The 21,052-nt window shown below is 38.3% G+C and overlaps 1 protein-coding gene across 1 annotated transcript; it reads left to right on the top strand.

Annotated features, from left to right (window-relative positions):
• The first annotated feature begins 266 nt into the window (after positions 1-266).
• Positions 267-11,337, top strand: LOC133662706 (troponin I, slow skeletal muscle-like). Its single transcript, XM_062066827.1, has 7 exons — positions 267-351; positions 590-618; positions 10,365-10,406; positions 10,483-10,614; positions 10,693-10,782; positions 10,852-11,034; positions 11,099-11,337. Exons 2-7 carry the CDS (start codon positions 598-600, stop codon positions 11,198-11,200), a joined length of 570 nt encoding a protein of 189 aa, XP_061922811.1. The 5' UTR covers positions 267-351; positions 590-597; the 3' UTR covers positions 11,201-11,337.
• Positions 11,338-21,052: the final 9,715 nt, after the last annotated feature.

Here is a 21,052-nt window from a genome sequence, read left to right as displayed (position 1 = left end):
TACTTCTTTGTATTTTTTTTAAAAACAAACCTTAAAAATGTTATTGAATTATTAAAAGCATGTTAAAGGCCATCATATAATGGTGATATTTATATCATAGCAACAATATTATTAACTACAGGTCTCATCCTTACACATACCTCCTTGCTCATCATGACTTATTATTATGATTATTACATGTTCTTTCCAGTGGCCATGGTGTCAGTCGGGGCAGGTCATATGTCAGGCCTGGGCCCGTGCCAGCCCATTTTTTTGTGGACGCTCCGACTGGCTGTCAGCCGCGTCAGTATAAAGGCAGCCCATTGTTGAAGGGGCCCATTGTTTCTTTCATCACGCAGGCAAACACCACAGGTAAGACAACTGCGTGAAACTGTTACATCTCATTGTCTTTGGAATCCTGTGTGCAGTCTTTTGTTCAATTGTAGTCATTTAAAGAAATGTTTCAACAATAGCTGGTACTTGAAATGGTTTTCTTTGATTTACACTGCTTTTCATGCCGTTGTTTACTCACAAAAAGTCAATTTAATACATTAATATGTTCATCACAATTGCCTGATGCCTGGTCTTCTTTGTTTTGGGGTTGCGGTAGCTCCAACAATGAACGCCAAGTGGGATAAGGTGAGTCCGCAGTGCTAATCCTACATGTTTGGAGAAGGGACATGCCGTCCTTGTGCATGTAACCCTAGCAGAAGATCTGGCAGAGCTTATCTGCTTCTTTTCCTATCAGCATCCATGAAAGCTTCACGTGCTAAGAATACGACTTTATCTTTTCACATTCTGGAAGTGCTTCAAGTGACAGTTGTGCTTGTATGTTTCATACCGTATATGACATGGAAGCATTGGGGAGCAACAAGGGTATGGAAAAGTGCCAGGAAGTGCACTTCGTTTTACATTTTCTCTATCATTCACTGAGACAAGCACACATGTGTTTTTTTTTAATGCATTCTGGAATGGAATGATCTTCATCATCATTGCACAAGTACAACAAAATGTTTTCAGCACAAACCCGTTCAAGATTTTACAGGGTTACAGAACAGAAATGCTAATGGGTCGCCACTCACGACGAAAAAGGTAGACGCCGGGGCAGCATATACAGTACATGTTACGACACACAGCTCGAGACTTGCAACGAGGGGTGAGGGGCCTGAAGCTGCCAGCCACTAGGGCGCTGCTCCGTGTTCCAACATACCACGTGGGGTGAGGCGAAGGCGTGGGGGGGGGGGGGGGGGGGGTGTGTGTGTGTGTGTGTGTGTGTGTGTGTGTGTGTGTGTGTGTGTGTGTGTGTGTGTGTGTGTGTGTGTGTGTGTGCATATGCCCATTGTCAGGGGTGTAGGTCAGGGGTGCTCACACGTTTTCTGCAGGCGAGCTACTTTTCAATTGATCAAGTCGCGGGGATCTACCTCATTCATATATATAATGTATATTTACTTATTTATGAAATATGTTTTTTTGTTAACAAGTTAAAGGTGTTTAATGATGATGCAAGCATGTTTAACACACATAGTTAATATTGTTAATAAATTAAAGGGGTTTAATGATAATACAAGAATGTTTAATACATATAGTTAATATTGTTAACAAGTTAAAGGTGTTTAAAGATAATGCAAGCATGTTTAACACATATAGTTAATATTGTTAACAAGTTAAATGTGTTTGATGATAATACAAGCATGTTTAACACATATAGTTAATATTGTTAACAAGTTAAAGGTGTTTAATGATAATACAAGCATGTTTAACACATGTAGTTAATATTGTTAACAAGTTAAAGGTGTTTAAAGATAATGCAAGCATGTTTAACACATATAGTTAATATTGTTAACAAGTTAAATGTGTTTGATGATAATACAAGCATGTTTAACACATATAGTTAATATTGTTAACAAGTTAAAGGTGTTTAATGATAATACAAGCATGTTTAACACATGTAGTTAATATTGTTAACAAGTTAAAGGTGTTTAAAGATAATGCAAGCATGTTTAACACATATGGTTAATATTGTTAACAAGTTAAAGGTGTTTAAAGATAATGCAAGCATGTTTAACACATATAGTTAATATTGTTAACAAGTTAAAGGTGTTTAAAGATAATGCAAGCATGTTTAACACATATAGTTAATATTGTTAACAAGTTAAAGGTGTTTAAAGATAATACAAGCATGTTTAACACATATAGTTAATATTGTTAACAAGTTAAAGGTGTTTAAAGATAATGCAAGCATGTTTAACACATATAGTTAATATTGTTAACAAGTTAAATGTGTTTGATGATAATACAAGCATGTTTAACACATATAGTTAATATTGTTAACAAGTTAAAGGTGTTTAATGATAATACAAGCATGTTTAACACATGTAGTTAATATTGTTAACAAGTTAAAGGTGTTTAAAGATAATGCAAGCATGTTTAACACATATAGTTAATATTGTTAACAAGTTAAAGGTGTTTAATGATAATACAAGCATGTTTAACACATGTAGTTAATATTGTTAACAAGTTAAAGGTGTTTAAAGATAATGCAAGCATGTTTAACACATATAGTTAATATTGTTAACAAGTTAAAGGTGTTTAAAGATAATGCAAGCATGTTTAACACATATAGTTAATATTGTTAACAAGTTAAATGTGTTTGATGATAATACAAGCATGTTTAACACATATAGTTAATATTGTTAACAAGTTAAAGGTGTTTAAAGATAATGCAAGCATGTTTAACACATATAGTTAATATTGTTAACAAGTTAAAGGTGTTTAAAGATAATACAAGCATGTTTAACACATATAGTTAATATTGTTAACAAGTTAAAGGTGTTTAAAGATAATACAAGCATGTTTAACACATATAGTTAATATTGTTAACAAGTTAAAGGTGTTTAAAGATAATGCAAGCATGTTTAACACATATAGATTCCTTTCTTTCATGAAGACAAGAATATAAGTTGGTGTATTACCTGATTCTGATAAATTGCATTGATAGGAATCAGACAGTGGTGCTGATAACGTCCGCATTTTCAAATGGAGGAGAAAAAAAGTCCTCCTTTCGGTCCAATACCACATGAAAGTGGTTGGTTTTTGGCATCTTATTTGTCCAGCTTCCGTACTCCTTTGTATACACGTTAGAAGAAATAAATTGGCGGCAAACTCCGTAGCTTGCTAGCTTGTGCACGCCAGCTTTCTGAGACTCTTATGTTGTTAGTGCAGGCAGGATGAAGCAGCGCTTTTATTGTGCAACTGTGCAGTCGGTCTTTGGAGTTTTGACGACAGGTACGGCGCCAGAGTCTGTTGAAATAAAAAGTGTTTCTCGCCTTCCTGTCGGTCATTTTTTCTTAATAATGAGCTGGCAGCAGCCAGCGTCATCTCAGAAGACCCTCGGGTGCCGTGAATGTCAACCAAGTAACGAAAGTGACGTCATAGTGAAGATTTATGATCGCTCATTTTTAGGACTATTTTTTTTAATGCCTGGCTGGGGATCGACTGACACACCCTCCACAATCGACCAGTAGATCGCGATCGACGTAATGAGCACCCCTGGTGTAGGTGATGTTGTGTCGATAGGCCTGGAGTCTCTCTCTGCAGGCGTTAAGAGCATAGTTCAACTCCCAGGTGTTATTGGAGGAGGGAGGGATGTCAGAGCGGCTATCACTGTGATGTCCATCAGGGGATGTTTTCAGAACAGCCTTTGTCTGTTGAGAGCAGCGGCAAGGCCATTTGAGGGAGTCAAGTCGTAAATAAGAATTGTTGTTTTCCAAGCTAGCAGACAGTTCAATGGCTTGCCCGATCTAATCGTCCATGCTGGCTCTCAATTTGATAATTTTTTGAATTTCAGTAAGCCCATCAATGATTTTGTCCAGCTTACGATTCTGTTCAGAAATCGCCACAGTCTGTGATACCACAGCCCGACACATGCCTTCCAATGCGACAGGCAGCCTTTGGGCTTCTTAAAGCGCTACCACCGTCTTCACAATTTGACGTCACACCAAAGCAATGCCTAACCCAATCAGCAGATTCCCTGCGATCACAGTTCTAAATAGATAGATGTCTTCCACGTCCTCGACGGAAAGCACTGAAAGGCACATGATTCTCCATCCCTCGTACGAGTCCTTTACATACCCAGCAGCGATCGCACAATGTTCGCTATTTCCTTCAACAATAACACTACTACTCATGGCAGACTTCATGAGAGCTAAGAACGAACGATTACTTTGGAACAAATGATGATCCAGAACCGTATATATTTTTGAGCCTGGATATACGGAGGATGAGCTACAAGTTTTTCAAGCTGAGTAATGAGTAGATCCAGCAGGTAGCACTGTTGCTAAGTGCTAAAAAAGAAATACAAACCACGAACATAATAAAATGATCACTTACTGGAGGGTGTCTGCTTTCACTGGGATGCTGACTGATGGGATGTTCATATTTTTCCGTTTGGATGAAGAATTAATCATAGTCATTAGGCAGGTAAAAAAAGAAAGAAAAGGTGGGCACGAACAAGACTCTTTTTGTGTCTTTGTTGTGATCTTCGGGGTTAAATTGAATGTCAAAGTTGACCAAATTCTCGGTTAATATCCACAACTTTCTACCATACAGGTAAAAGGCATGATTTATAATCTAGTACAAACTTTAACCAACTCAGAGACAACGCAGCAGCTCATCGCCACAATATGTCAAAAGCTGCATAAGCTAGTTACCGCTCTGTGATTAATGCGCCGCAAAAAGTAGTTCTCCAGCTAATAATAACTGTAAGTGGCCCACACAGTCAATTTATTTTGTAACCATGTTCTTGGGTTGTGAAGTGGCCAATAGAGGCGAATGTTATTTTGTAAATAACAACATCACTTATACTTGGTTAATATTCAAGTCACAACAAATAAATGGAGTCTAGCTGGCAGTTTTCGAATGTTTTTTAAAGGGCTTTATGGGCGCAATAGATGACTCACAGTATTAGCTTCATCGTTAACCATTTTGTACTTGCCGCATATTACTATTTAGAATGCATGAAAAAAGAAAGACATATGTGTACTTGTCTTCCATAGAGATTGTGAAATAAAGGCAAAATTAACAACATTCTATTAACTGATTCCAACATACGTTTTCCAAAGAGTCGGTGAAATGTCCACTTGGAGGGACAACATGCATTGGAGCAAAGTTTCTCAAACGGTGTGTCAGGCCCCCCATGGAGGGTCGTGGTGAGGTATCAGGTGGTGTCGCGAGCAGAAGAGGACATTTTTCATAATTTGTGTCTACCATCTAGTATTCATGTTAGAATGATACACAAGCCTGCAACTAGGTGGCAGCAGTGTTCAAACTATTTAACAAGCTCCCTGTTTGACCAGTAGAACTGGTAAGTACACAGGAATGCACGTGTGTAGTCGGAGTTTGTGACAGGAATGAAAATAAAAAAAAGAGAGGCATATTTAAAGAATGTAACTCACACAGTGTGTTTATAAATGAATATTACCAAATTTTCATTGCTAATTCAATTCTGGCGCTGCTCCTCCACATCTAGAGGAGCCAGATGAGGTGGTTCGGGCATCTGAACGCCTCCTTAGGGAGGTGTTTAGGGCACGTCCGACCGGTTATGAGGCCACCCAGGACACGTTGGGAAGACTATGTCTCCCGACTGGTCTGGGAACGTCTCGGGATCCCCCGAGAGGCGCTGGACGAAGTGGCTGGGGAGAGGGAAGTCTGGGCTTCCCTGCTTAGGTTGCTGCCCCCGCGACCCGACTTTGGATAACAGATAATCGGGAAAAATGGATGGATGGATGGATGAGCGTCTCAGATATGTCCTACCCCAAGGGGGTTATGACAGAAAATAATTGAGAAGCACTGCGTTAGAGGTTTGATTAATGAAACACATTTTTAAGAAAGAATACTGAAAAACTATATCTTTTTTAAAACACCATAAAATATGTGTTTATTTATCTTTAACAATGTGTTCGCATATTTTGCAATATTAAAATAAATGCCTTGAAAATCATTGACCCTATTGACTTCTTGAGGAAGACTGATCCACATGTATTTAAGTTTTGTATTTATTTTATTTCCCCAAAGAGAGAGAGAGAGAGAGAGAGAGAGAGAGAGAGAGAGAGAGAGAGAGAGAGAGAGAGAGAGAGAGAGAGAGAGAGAGAGAGAGAGTACAATATACAATGTAAAGCAAAAACAATACATCATATACAGCAAGGATTCTTAACCTTAACGGGGTCCAACTTTTCCACTACAGAGGTGCCCGGGACCCACTCACATATTAACATAACATTGAATTAGTAATCTCTTGATTTGAATCATGTTCAATAATTATATCTAACCTACTTACAGTTCACAAACTTGTCAAATGATATGAGAGCACATGTTAATCACAAAGATTATTATTTAATTAACAATTAATAAACCTTATGCTTAGGTCAGGCTGATTAGAAAAATAAATACTGACCAAATATACTGCATAAGAAGGGATTTGTAAAATACTAACAAAAATACTGACAAACAATACATTTACATATACAATTATGTTGTGCTAAAATAAATCAACTTTATTTATAATGAATATATTTCTTAACCAAACTGTCAATACAATTTGAGTGCAAAAGAAAGGACAGCGTTACCACTTTAGTCATAATTTTTGCTCTCAAGAAACTTCTCTAAGAATCTATTTTCAGATTTCTTCTGTTTGTTCATAGTGGTCATTACTTTCAAGTGGTGGAAAAGTGTATTACAACTGAGTACCATTGCGGCCCATACGGACCACAGTTATTTGGCAGCCCTCTAGGGGGTGAAACACTAATATACAGGAAACATCCTCATCACAATTCAATTCAGACCAACATGGCTTTTTTTAAAGAATAAAATATAGTTTTAGATTAAAGAGCTAGTTATCTGTATTTATAATGGTAGATAAAAGTCATGACAGTGTCTTGTTGAGTAACTGTGTATAGCAAAAGAAGACGTAAAAAAATCTATACAACTATTGGTAAATCAATGATCAAATGTACATACTTGGACATAAAAATAGACATACAATATACAGTATGTTCACATTAAATATTGTCAAAAGACTTTCTTTTTTAAAAGAGGAGCAGATGAAAAAAGTATATTGGAAAAAAACAACATTATTTTCTAGAATTTCTTTAGAATTAATAAGATTTTACAAATGTATGAATGACAAATAGCACCCCAAATACTATTGCAATACATTATAGGTGGATATATTAAAGTATAGTGTAGTGTCAACTTACAAAAACAATCAATAAAACGCCAAACTTTACTCAAAATACCCATCGATTTCATCATATTGCTAAAGACTATTCAGTATGCTGTTTCTAAGTTAATATTTCATCAACAATATCGCCTAAAAATGAGGTTAGACACACCAAGCTAACTTTGGTGCCATCAGCAAATAATTTTACCTCTTCTTTATTATAATTTAGTTTTTTGTACTAAAAATCATAAAGTTAATTTTTATAAATATTAAGTGAAAATTGATCTATTTCAAACCATTCAGAAAGATTTGACAGTTCTTAATTATCTTTTATTGTCTGGCAGTCAAGATTAGAAAGGTATATTAAAAGACAAGTTTTATCTGCAAAAATAAGAGGCAGTTCATTCTTACAAACATTTTTTTTAGTCGTTGATATAGATTAGAAATAAAGAAAGTCCCAAAATGGAACCCCGAGGAACCCCAGAAATTAATCTAGCTCTATATTGCTACATTTTAATAACATATATGTTCATTCTAGTAACATAAAATAAGAGATTTTCAGCAACCGGTTACTACGGGTAAAATATAGTCCGGGCCTGGGTAATTATTTTGACTCAGGGGGCCAAATTTAGAGAAAAAAATGTGTCTGGGGGCCGGTTTATCTGATTTTTAGGAACACTAATGCAAAACCTCACAATAATGTCTGATAGAATGCTAAAAACGTTATGACAGACCACCTTAAAAAACAGAATGGAATTAAAAAATGTTTTACTGAATGAGACACCCAGAACATACATGAAAATAAAGAATGTGGGATTTACAATATTAACTATGAATGATAAAACACTGAATATTGACAACATATGAAAGTCACACCCCCTCTCAATCAACAAATTTTACAATCTCGCGAAATGCAACAAAAATGCAACAAAATGCCAAATATGAACGCGAATGGTAAAAAAAAAAAAAACCTTAAATCTGATATATCTGATATATCACTAAGCTTTAGAACTTTGCTGTAAAAAATCTCCTTCCGCGTCGGTCCCTGACACCCGCATTTCAGGCTTACTGCTCTGGAAAAACTCTGTGGAAACGCTCCCCACCCACACTGGTTGGTGCTTCGTCTGAGCTGCTGTGACATAAATTACCAGAGTAACTAGTGTATCATGCAAAAGTGCAGATTCCAACCATTGAAATACTTTGTATAATTCAAGACTTACGGTTATTTGAAAACATCATTGCACATTATAATGGCAGCTACAGTTTCCATCTTAAAGATATAAAAAACATTTTGGGGAGTATTCAGATTGAAACGCTTAACGGGCACACGGGCCTTAATTTTCCCAGATCTGGTATGGTCAAACCTGTGTTTAGCGGCCACCTGTCTATGGCCGAATTGACCCTCAACGCTGGCGGACAGGCAGCTTTGCCGGACACGTCCTGCATTCTAATCTGTTCCGTTTTTAATGGGTTAAACTCTACCGCAGAAATCCAGATTTGCATCTGGGTCACAGCACCGTTTGTTAAACCTCATCTCCACCCACAGAGACATAGGGAATGGATGACTGACAAAAGTGTTCACTTTGTTTATTTCACTCCGCTTTAGAACCAGTTGAGGAGACCGACACAAAGAGTGAACCCACTTGCGGAATGTTTGGAAGTGACAGACAATCAAACAAACACAGACATAATAATTAGATTCATTTTTTGATTTGTTGGATTTATTTGTCTGATTGTCAGTTAGCAACATAGCTCAAAAAGATATTGGTGGATTTTTAATGAAACTTTCAAGAAATGTCAGATATGGGATATGGAATAAGTGATTAGATTTCAGGGATGCGGGACATTTTTTAAGGGTTATTTATCATTAGAAGTTAAAGCCTGGTGGAGGTCTGTTTTTCTAACTAGAATATTTTTGTTATTAGCATTGATTTTAGTTCAAAGTTTATGCGGCCATTTTTCACAAATGTATGATAATCTGTATTTTATTTAAATACTCGAACCACAGGTATTTTTTTTACTGCTCGCTAGTGTTACCATATCTGAGTTATTGTGTAGAAATATGGGGAAACAACTACAAATGTGCGCTTCATTCACTAACGGTGTTACAAAAAATATCAGTTAGAATAATACATAATGTTGGATATAGAGAACATACAAACCCTTTATTTATTGAATCACAAATATTGAACAATTTGGTGCATTTACAAACAGCTAAAATGATGTACAAAGCAAACTATAACCTGCTACCCAAGAATGTACAACAATTCTTCTCAAAAAAAGAGGAGAAATATAACCTTAGAGGAAAATCTAATTTAAAACATTCGTATGCTCCTACAACACTTAAAACCTTTAGCATATCCGTATGTGGAATTGAATTAAGGAATGGATTAACCAAAGAAATCAAACAAAGCACCAATATGATTCCGTTTAGGAGACTGTTCAAACTACGAGTGTTCACAAAGTACACAGAAGAACAATTATGATAAACATCTTGAACCATTTTTTTTAATTATTATTTTATAGAGACAAATATTATTAATGTATTTAATATTTGGTTACCTACTATGGTATATTATATATTTATTATTTATTTGTTCACTGTTCAATCAATCAATCAATGTTTATTTATATAGCCCTAAATCACAAGTGTCTCAAAGGGCTGTACAAGCCACAACGACATCCTCGGTACCTACCTCTTCTCGCTGGCCTTTGACCCGAGCTGAGTCCGCCCACTAGGCCACCATTTCTAGTCCCCCCCCCCCTCCCACCCCTTCGCTTTAGTTGTATTTTTCAATTTGTAGCACTTTTATTATTATTATTTTTATTTGTATTTATTTGTATTTATTTATTTATTTTTTTTATTCTGCAAATTTTTTAAACTTTTTATTCGACCCCTTTTACCGTATTGCATTTGCATTATCTTGTTTAGCACACTCATTGTTTATGTTCTTTGTTTGTTTGTTTTTTTTTTTTTTTTTTTTTTTTTTTTTGTTTTTTGTTTTGCTTAGTTGTTTTTTGTTGTTGTTGGTTTTTGTTTTTGTTTTTTGTTTGCTCCATGCTTTTTTAACCTGTAAAGCACTTTGGTGCAATCTAAAAAGTTGTTGAAAATGTGCTATATAAATAAAGTTGACTTGACTTGACTTGACTTGACTTGACTTCCCTGCAGCCGAAGTCGAAGATCACAGCTTCTCGCAAGCTCTCCTTAAAAGTAAGTCTTATTCTTTACCAACAAAGACAACTTATTTAAAAAAAACCTTTAACTTTACTGATGGACGTCCAATCAGATGCTTCTCCTGACGAGAGCCTGCGAGGATCTGGAGCGTGAGCGTCAGGAGAGGGAGGAGGAGAAAGTACGCTATCTGGAGGAGAAGTTGCCTCCTTTGCGCATGTCTGGGCTGTCGATGAACGAGCTGCAGGTAAAAAAAAAAAAAAAGAGGGGGAAAACCCACTGAAGCGTGCATGACTTCAATAAATATTCAATGTCTTTCAATCAGGACCTGTGCAAGGAGCTTCACACCAAGATAGACGTGGTTGACGAGGAGAGATACAACTTTGAATCCAAAGTCAGCAAACACAACATAGACGTGAGTGTCCCTGTAGAATTCAATGTCGCGCCCTGAAGCTTCAAGTGTTGGTTTTCCTACGTCTTCTAGATCCGAGAGCTAAAGCTGAAGGTGCAGGACCTGGGGGGCAAGTTCAAAAAACCCGCCCTGAGGAAGGTGAGGGTGTCGGCCGACGAAATGATGAGGGCCCTGCTGGGCTCCAAGCACAAGGGCTCCATGGACCTCCGTGCCAATCTCAAGTCTGTGAAGAAGGAGGACGTGAAGCAGGACAAGGTATCTATTGGAATCCCTCCTGGGCTCACAAAGTGGACACTTATCGCTTTCCTTCCCATGCCAGGTGCTCACAAGCGAGGTGGGTGACTGGCGTAAGAACGTGGAGGCCATGTCGGGCATGGAAGGACGCAAGAAGATGTTTGACACAGGTGGAGCCGCGCAGTGAGGGGCGGAGGGGGTCCCGATTTGATCATTGTCAACATCATTGGTTTTATTTCACGCGCTTAAAATTGAATTACAAATTTCCCCCTTTTTGTTAAAGAAGAAATAAATATCTGCTTTTCCTCGTTTGTACTGCAGTTGACCATGTTTTTAGATTTTAGAGATGTTATATAATATGAATAATATGGGTCTGTTTGTCACGAACCGCTTAGCCAGAGGAGGAACCGGCTTAATGTGAGCCTTAAGATACGGTATCCATTCTCCAACTTCAAAAAGAAACTGAAAACTTACCTATTAACCACCTATCTCTAATGCCTCATGTGGGGTTGACTACTGTTGGGTTTTGCATGGTCGAATGAATGTATGTGTGTATGTGTATGCGTGCTTTAGTACTATCATCTTGTGTTTATCCATAGCATTGTTGTTGTTGTTTTTTTTGTTGTTTTTTTTTGTTGTTGTAGTGCTTGCTACCATTTTTCATCATGCCATATATCAGGGGTCGGCAACCCAAAATGTTGAAAGAGCCATATTGGACCAAAAATACAAAAAACAAATCTGTCTGGAGCCGCAAAAAATTAAAAGCCATATTATATACAGATAGTATGTCATGAGATATACATTGAATTAAGATGACTTAAAGGAAACTAAATGACCTCAAATATAGCTACAAATGAGGCATAATGATGCAATATGTACATATAGCTAGCCTAAATAGCATGTTAGCATCGATTAGCTTGCAGTCATGCATTGACCAAATATGTCTGATTAGCACTCCACACAAGTCAATAACATCAACAAAACTCACCTTTGTGTATTCACGCACAACGTTAAAAGTTTGGTGGACAAAATGAGACAGAAAAAGAAGTGGCATAAAACACGTCCTAGAAAGTCGGAGAAAGTTATATATGTAAACAACACTGGGGTGAGTTCAAGGACCGCCAAAATTAGTAGGACAAAACGGCGCTCGCCAAATACTTGAATCAGTGAAGCATGTTTAATATAAACAGTGTGATTTATAACAATTAGGGAGGTTTGTGTCATGTTTGTCCTCCTACAGAAACCATATTAAAACCAAAAATATTTTTTTCCCCCTCATCTTTTTCCATTTTTCATACATTTTTGAAAAAGCTCCAGAGAGCCACTAGGGCGGCGCTAAAGAGCCGCATGCGGCTCTAGAGCCGCGGGTTGCCGACCCCCGCCATATATAAACTGTCCTCTGGTCCCCCTGTCAAAAGCTTCTTCTAGCTTATTTGGGGGACCCTTTCACTTACCAATACCTTTAAATGATATTCACTACTATTGCAATTGTTGTATGGTATTGTGAATAAAACTTGAAACTTGAAACTTGAAACTTGGACCCCAAAATAAATAAGAATAATAACAAAAAAGAGCACTCAAAAAATGAGTGAGGACAAAATAAATAAGGATGCACTCTTAAAGTGTGAGGAATCGAAATAGCACATTTAAAGTGTGAATAAGTAACTATGAACACAACATGGCAAGGCTGGGACTGAGCCACAGAGAACGAGAAGCGTGTGTGGAGCCAAAGCAGAGGGGACGTGCTCGACTGGAAGGGTGAACCATCAGGAATCTACTGGCGTGGTGTGAAGGTACTGGAGAGCTTAAGTACTCAAGAGGAAATGAGTATCAGAAACCCAACAGGTATGGGATGATGATATATCCAGACAAGCAGTCCTGCAGCGGGTTTACTTGTGCAAAGCTTGGACAGCCAGTTCACATCAAAAATGTCCTCCAATAAACACGCAAGGTTAGTCTTTTCCTTTATTTTATTCAAGTCCTTTACAAAAGGTAAAAATGCTAGGCTATAGGCTACTAGGAGCAAGCAGCTACACAACAGCTAAGCACTGGAGCCAGACATACATAATCATTTACTAATATTGCTGTCTAAAACAGTGTATTTGTCAATATAAACAAGTATCAAATAATTATAGTTGCATATTCTTACACATACAAAGTCTCCAAAGCAGAAGCGTATTGGGAAGTAACCAGTAACAAACATGTCCACATCATTCAACGAGCTGCATTACGAGCTTAACTTCATGAATTAATGTGGCCACTAGGTGTCACCAAAAACGATTACCTCTCCACTTCAACCTAAAGACGACATAAGTCAATAATAAATAGTTAAAGTTAAAGTTAAAGTACCAATGATGATTGTGGTGAAATTTGTCCTCTGCATTTGACCCATCCCCTTGTTCACCCCCTGGGAGGTGAAGGGAGCAGTGGGCAGCAGCGGTGCCACGCCCGGGTATCATTTTTGGTGACTTAACCCCCAATTCCAACCCTTGATGCTGAGTGCCAAGCAGGGAGGTAATGGGTCCAATTTTTATAGTCTTTGGTATGACTCGGCCGGGGTTTGAACTCAGGGCGGACACTCCAACCACTAGGCCACTGAGTAGGTTAGGTTAGTGTTTTTCATACTTACGATTGTTCTCTGACTAATTTCACTTGATTCAACCTTTTCTAAGATTCACACTTCAACGAGCTCAATCACCACGTTTTTACTGTCAAAATAACAGTGGTAACATTTGACATTTTACGGTAATTCAGTGTAAAAACAATTGCCAATTTTACAGTAAAATCCTGCCAGTTTTTTACCGCAAAATCTACAGTTGTTTTTTTTTTTACAGTGTACAAAATATTAAAATGTATATTAGGATTTGTACTGATATCAGATTTATATTGGTATCTACCAATACTCAGGGCTAATATTGGTATCGTATCAGAAGTGAAAAAGTTGTATGGGAACACCCCTAATTAATTATAAAAATTCAAAAAATAAATAAAAAAAACACTAATTCTCAATCAATCAATCAATCAATCAAAGTTTATTTATATAGCCCTTAATCACAAGTGACTCAAAGGGCTGCACAAGCCACAACGACATCCTCGGCTCAGATCCCAATTCTAAACATTATTATTTTTTAGATACTTATTCAAGCAAGCAAAAAAAAAAAAAAAAAAACTTTTCCATGTGCTCTATATCAGTGGTCCCCAACCACCGGTCCGGGGACCGGTACCGGTCCGTGACGCATTTGCTACCAGGCCGCACATAAACATTATTGGATTTATAAATTAACGCATTTTCTCCGACTTAAAGGCCTACTGAAAGCCACTACTACCAACCACACAGTCTGATAGTTTATATATCAATGATGAAATCTTAACATTGCAACACATGCCAATACGGCCGGGTTAACTTATAAAGTGCAATTTTAAAATTCCCGCCACACTTCCGGTTGAAAAACTCCTTTGGATATGATTTATGCGCGTGACGTCACAAAAGCAACGGAAGTGGTTGGACCCCATCGGACCCGATAGAAAAGCCTCTTGTTTTCTTCGACAAAATTCCACATTATTCTGGACATCTGTGTTGGTGAATCTTTTGCAATTTGTTTAATGAACAATGGAGACTACAAAGAAAAACGTTGTAGGTGGGATCGATCTTAGCGGCTAAGTACAATACTGTAATATCTGTGATATTTGCATTAGTGTACTGTCTTTAAGGGTTTGGGGAACGCGCATGCGCGAGTGAGTTGGCGGAGAACTTGTGTGTGTGAGCGTGAGTTTTGGCTAACAGCAGCTCGTGTATGTGTGTGCGTTACTTTTTGAACTACAACCAGTTACCGCTTTTTAATAAAGCGATTGAGCAGCGCTTCCTCGTCTGTGTGACTCCTTCTCCACTGCGGGGCATTACAATACTTACAGCAACACAACAAGGACTACTTACTACGCCTAGCCGATGCTTGCCGCCAAACCCACGGATGAAGTCCTTCGTCGTGCCGTTGATCGCTGGAATGCAGGTGAGCACGGCTGTTGATGGGTTTCTATCTTCATTTGAGAATGATGCTACGCGCTAGCTCAGTAGCTAAGTGTGTCACCGATGTATTGTCTTGGAGATAAGTCACTTTAAATGTCCATTTCGTATGCTCGACTCTCATTTTCAAGAGGATATAGTATCCGAGGTGGTTTAAAATACAAATCCGTGATTCACAATAGAAAAAGGAGAGAGTACATAGTTCTGTGAGGTCTGGTTGCTAAGTTAGCTTCAATGGCGTCGTTAGCACAGCATTGTTAACCTTCGCCAGCCTGGAAATCATTAACCGTGTATTTGTATGTCCACGGTTTAATAGTATTGTTGATTTTCTATCTATCCTTCCAGTCAGAGGTTTATTTATTTTGTTTCTATCTTCATTTGAGAACGATGCTATCGGCTAGCTCAGTAGCTAAGTGTGTCACCGATGTATTGTCTTGGAGATAAAAGTCACTTTAAATGTCCATTTCGCGTGCTCGACTCTCATTTTCAAGAGGATATAGTATCCGAGGTGGTTTAAAATACAAATCCGTGATCCACAATATAAAAAGGAGAGTGTGGAATCCAATGAGCCAGCTTGTACCTAAGTTACGGTCAGAGCGAAAAAAGATACGTCCATCACTGCCTCTCAAGTCGTTCACTGTAACGTTCCTCATCTACGAATCTTTCATCCTCGCTCAAATTAATGGGGTAATCATCACTTTCTCGGTCCGAATCTCTCTCGCTCCATTGTAAACAATGGGGAATTGTGAGGAATACTAGCTCCTGTGACGTCACGCTACTTCCGGTACAGGCAAGGCTTTTTTTTATCAGCGAGCAAAAGTTGCGAACTTTATCGTCGATTTTCTCTACTAAATCCTTTCAGCAAAAATATGGCAATATCGCGAAATGATCAAGTATGACACATAGAATGGATCTGCTATTCCCGTTTAAATTTTAAAAAATCATTTCAGTAGGCCTTTAACTTTCACCTGTCCCACTAAACACACCAATAAGCTTGTTAATAGATGTATATTACAACTCCTTGGTTAGATTACATGGGACAATGCACATTAACCGACATATAAAATGTTAATGTGCCAGATTGTAGCCAAAGGCACATTTTTCATGCTCAGTTTTTTGCTGTTATTATCTCCGTGAAAATAATGCATACATTAAACCGTTTCTTGGTGGGAAAAAGGTTGGAAATCCCTGCTCTATGTTATTTTTGTCACCTTCGCCACTCAAACATGACAGACACCTGCAAGTAAAAAATAATTTGGTGCTCTTTCAAGGTGTGTATGAACAGCTGATGATGCGTCCTCTCATAGCTCATGTCCACGTCACAGAGGATGCATCCCTGCGTCCGTCACCTCGCCATCTGCAGCCCGTTTGTTTGGACGCTGTTGACAAGCTGCTGTCTGCCCTTGTATGATCCCTCCTCCTCCTCCTCGCTAAGCTCACAATGAAAGCAGCCAGGGTCTGTTTTTACCCGCCCCAGTCTGCATGCTGCTCCTATAAATAGGCGCAACCTTCACATTGAACACATGCTGCAGATGTGTGGTTCTCATGATGAAGGGGAGATGACAGCCCGGCCTCCACCGACGACGACAAGCCTCAAAATCTCTTAATCTCCTCCCAAGGTGAGAGTTGAGGCCACATAAACGCCGTGCTTGTCTTTTAAAGCCTCTAGATGGCAGCAGAGAACCCTCTTATGTCTATGAACATGGGGGCTTAACTGCAAATAAAGTACATCTGTACCAGGGGTGTCAAAGTCCTTTTAGCTCAGGGGCCGCATGAAGTAAAAGTCTATTCCCAAGTGGGCCGGAATGGTAAAATCATGGCATGATAACTTAAAAATAAAGACAACGTCAGGTTGTTTTCTTTGTTTTACTTTGGCCAAAAATAGAACAAGCACATTCTGAAAATGTACAAATCACAAATAATCCTCTTGACAAAATACTTCAGATTTGTTGAAAATTCTGAGGAAATTGGTGCAGTTTCAAAAACACACTGAGCTTAGACTTTGTCTCAGTGTATCTACAAAGCCAGTATTAAACTTTAACTCACAGTCTTTCTGGGTTCGAACAAAAAACACAACATGTAAACTCTTCTAGGTATCAAATACCTCCTTTGTCATGTCCACGTATCAATCCAGAGCTAACTCAACAAACCGTAAGAAACGGAGGTAAAAACTATTCAAAAGGGTTAAGTTCACTTTTCTTGTGTTTGACGGACACATTTTGGGGCAACGAGGGTGCCAAATAACGATGTGTTCGAAGCAGAAGACATAATACGGCAGGTTTTAAGTTTCATGTAGGTCGAGGAGGAGGAGCCACAGTCCCCCTTTACTGTGTACCTCCTGCTTGGCCCCGGTATAAGCCGTTTGCTTGCCTAACAGAATTGCTATTGGGACATCCAGTGGACACATTTAGAACGGCAGTTTCTTTCGTTCCAAAAAAAAAAAAGCAGCTCATTTTTATACTTGGCAAACTCATCACGCGGGCCGGATAAAACCTGTTCGCGGGCCGAATGTTTGACACCCCTGATCAATACACAGGGCCGCAACTAGGAGTTGACAAATACTGAGGTCAAAAATTGGCTGAAAACATGGGTATCCCAGCGTCATATGAATAATATTACCTTGAGCAACACAATTAATTTCCAGAATAACAAAAGCTGAGGTACAACTATCACGTGTTATATTATCTAACATTTTTGACAAATAGCATGATTGTGCAACAGTTCATTTATTTATTAACATGCTGAAGTTTAGGGTATTAAACAATTTTAACAACATTTAAACAAAAATGTAAAAACCTAATCAAAATATCAATTACGACATGGTTTTGAACTCAAGATCCTCTACTTTGTAACTCAAGTATTAACTAGATGAGGCAATTCGTGGAGGAATTGCTTGTGAATGCGCCAATGCTGAAGTTGAACTGAAATCCTGGAATTGTTTTAGAAATGTTGAAGTAGAGCACACAATTCCCAAACAGGCTGAATATTTTGAAGTTGGAACGGTTTGAATCAGAGGAAAAATGTGGGAGTTGTGGAACTTTGAAGAATCTACCATTGATTTGAATTGAAATTTCCCCAAAATTTGGGAATTTCGGGAAAAGCGGGGATTTTTTTGAAAATGGTAAAAAACTTGAATGGTTGGTGTTGGAATTTTTGAAATCGGTCGAGAAATGTTGAAGTAGTAACATGTTGAATTGAGAAATGGAATTTCAGGAAAACCGGGAATTTTTCCAGTTCAAAAATCAACTTCGTTTTTTGTCCTAATTAAGAGGAATGTGTTGACGATAGAATGGTTGAAATGTGCTGAAAAATGTGGAAGGAGTAGTTGCCAGAAAAAAGGGTGGAAATAGGGCTTTGGAAAACCAGGAATTCTGGAAATTCTGGAATTTTTTGGAACTTGGAAAAAAGGTAAATTTCCAGGATGGTGGAATGTGTTGAAGGTGGAATGGTTTGAATCGGTTGAAAAATGTGGAGATAGTGGAAGTCTGAAAAATGGCCAATTCATTTTGAATGGGAAAAATGTCCCGGAAAACCTGGAATTCTGGGAAATCTGGGAATTTTTTTGGAATTTGTCAAGGGAAAGCTTGTGATTGTGGGGACGGCGTGGCGCTGTTGGGAGAGTGGCCGTGCCAGCAACCTGAGGGTTTTTGGTTCGATCCCCACCTTCTACCAACCTCGTCACGTCCGTTGTGTCCTTGAGCAAGACACTTCACCCTTGCCAGTAGATTTTCCTGTAAAAATCTGGCAGCTCAGTTGCCAGAATGCTTCCATAAATATAACAGTGGTACCGGTTTTAAATCTACAGTAATGCACTGTAAAAACAACAAATATAGATTTTTCTATGAAAAAAACTGCGTCAGTCGCCAGAATGGTGCCATGAAAATAAGATTGGAATCGTTTTCCCATTTAGAGTTATGCACTGTGAAACAAAGTTGGTGGATTTTACAGTGAAAAAAAAAAATAGCAGATCAGTCGCCAGAATTTACAAATAGTACAAATAAAAGTGAAAATGTTGTTTTAATTCTTTTTTTTTTTTACTGTGCTATTTGTCAGCATAGTTGTGGCGGCCATTTTAGCGTGGGCCACATTGTTACTTATTATTGCTTATTTATCAATCGATTTTAATGTGGTATACTATATTGCAAATGTAAAAACATGTGCTATCAATTCAGATGACATCCATCCATCCATCCATCCATCCATTTTCTACCGCTTGTCCCTTTCAGGGTCGCGGGGGGTGCTGGAGCCTATCTCGGCTGCATTCTGGCAGAAGGCGGGCTACACCCTGGACAAGTCGCCACCTCATCGCAGAATTCAGATGACAGTTAATTGTAAAAAAAAAAAAAAATACAGATAAAAGTTTAGTTCCAGTGTCCTTGATTCATCTGTAGGCCGTATTTTGCAACCGTATTCAACCCAGTGTGTTGACTAAGTCGCGCCCGTTTTAGCTGTGGGCCTAAAACGAGCTTAAGCTACTAGTAGCAAAGTGCCAGCAGGGTATTGTATTGCTGTAGACAGCATGGAAACAAAGACAACAAGAATGTTCGGGTGAGATGTGCTCCCCATTGGAATTCATGCACCTCCTGCATCTGTGCATGTGACTCCAAGGAATACCATCCATCCATCCATTTTCTACCGCTTATTCCCTTTGGGGTCGCGGGGGGCGCTGGAGCCTATCTCAGCTACAATCGGGCGGAAGGCGGGGTACACACTGGACAAGTCGTCACCTCATCGCAGGGCCAACACAGATAGACAGACAACATTCACACTCACATTCACACACTAGGGCCAATTTAGTGTTGCCAATCAACCTATCCCCAGGTGCATGTCTTTGGAGGTGGGAGGAAGCCGGAGTACCCGGAGGGAACCCACGCAGTCACGGGGAATACCGAAATGTAAATATAAAAGGAGGAGTTTACGTGAGTACAATTGTTATACTGCATAATGCTAAACTTTTGTATTTTGTTATTTAATATAAATGTTTCACACTACGAACTATTAAATAATCTAAGGCAGGGGTCGGCAACCCAAAACGTGGAAAGAGCCATATTGGACCAATAAAAAAACAAATCTGTCTGGAGCCGCAAAAAAAATGAAAAGCTGTATATAAGTCTTATAATGAAGACAACACATTATGTAAGTGTCTATTTGAGCTATAAATTAATAGCCTACTATCAAGATGACTATGTGTCGCAGGCTGCAGAAAATCTTTGTTGACAGAAATGTTGAAATGTAATATTTATTGTACACATTTTTACAACATTAGAAACCATCAGTAAATCAGAAGCTACTCAGAAGGTGAGATAACTCCTGGAAATTACTGGCTTTTAATGGCCAAAGGTATAGATGTGTGTGTCCAAGTTAAAGGAAACGGCAGGCTGTCTTCCTTTAATAGATGTATTACAATCGTTGGCAAGCTAGGTAATGTTTGCTGTGGTCTGGAACAACATGGCACACAAACAACTATCTGAAATGCAACCAATATTACATACAGATAATGTGTCATGAGACATGCAAAACTAAATTATATACAAAGAGGACAAAAGTAAAGGATATTAAATGAGCTCAAATATAGCTACAAACAAGGCAAAATGATGCAATTTATACATACAGCTAGCCTAAATAGCATGTTAGCATTGATTACCTTGCAGTCATGCACTGACCAAATAGCCTGATTCGCTCTCCAACAAGTCAATAACATCAACAAAGCTCACTTTTGTGCATTCACACACAGCATGAAACGTTTGGTGGACAAAATGAGACAAAGAAGGAGTGGAAGATTTTACATGCAAACAAACTGTTTCGTCACAGTCCACACTATGGGGAGTTCAAGAACCGCTGAAATTAGTAGGACAAAACGATGTTCACCAAATACTCTCATCAGTGAAACATAAACACAAACATGTTAAACAGTGGGCTTTCTAACAATTGGGAAGGTTTGTGTGATGTCCTCAAACATAAAACATACTAAAACAAAATAATTATTTTCCCCCCATATTTTTCCTTTTTCAATCTTTT

The sequence above is a fragment of the Entelurus aequoreus genome, linkage group LG12, assembly GCF_033978785.1.
Source record: "Entelurus aequoreus isolate RoL-2023_Sb linkage group LG12, RoL_Eaeq_v1.1, whole genome shotgun sequence".
Taxonomy (NCBI): domain Eukaryota; kingdom Metazoa; phylum Chordata; class Actinopteri; order Syngnathiformes; family Syngnathidae; genus Entelurus; species Entelurus aequoreus.
Note: the sequence above shows the minus strand (reverse complement) of the source record. Positions and strands in the feature narration are given on the sequence as shown.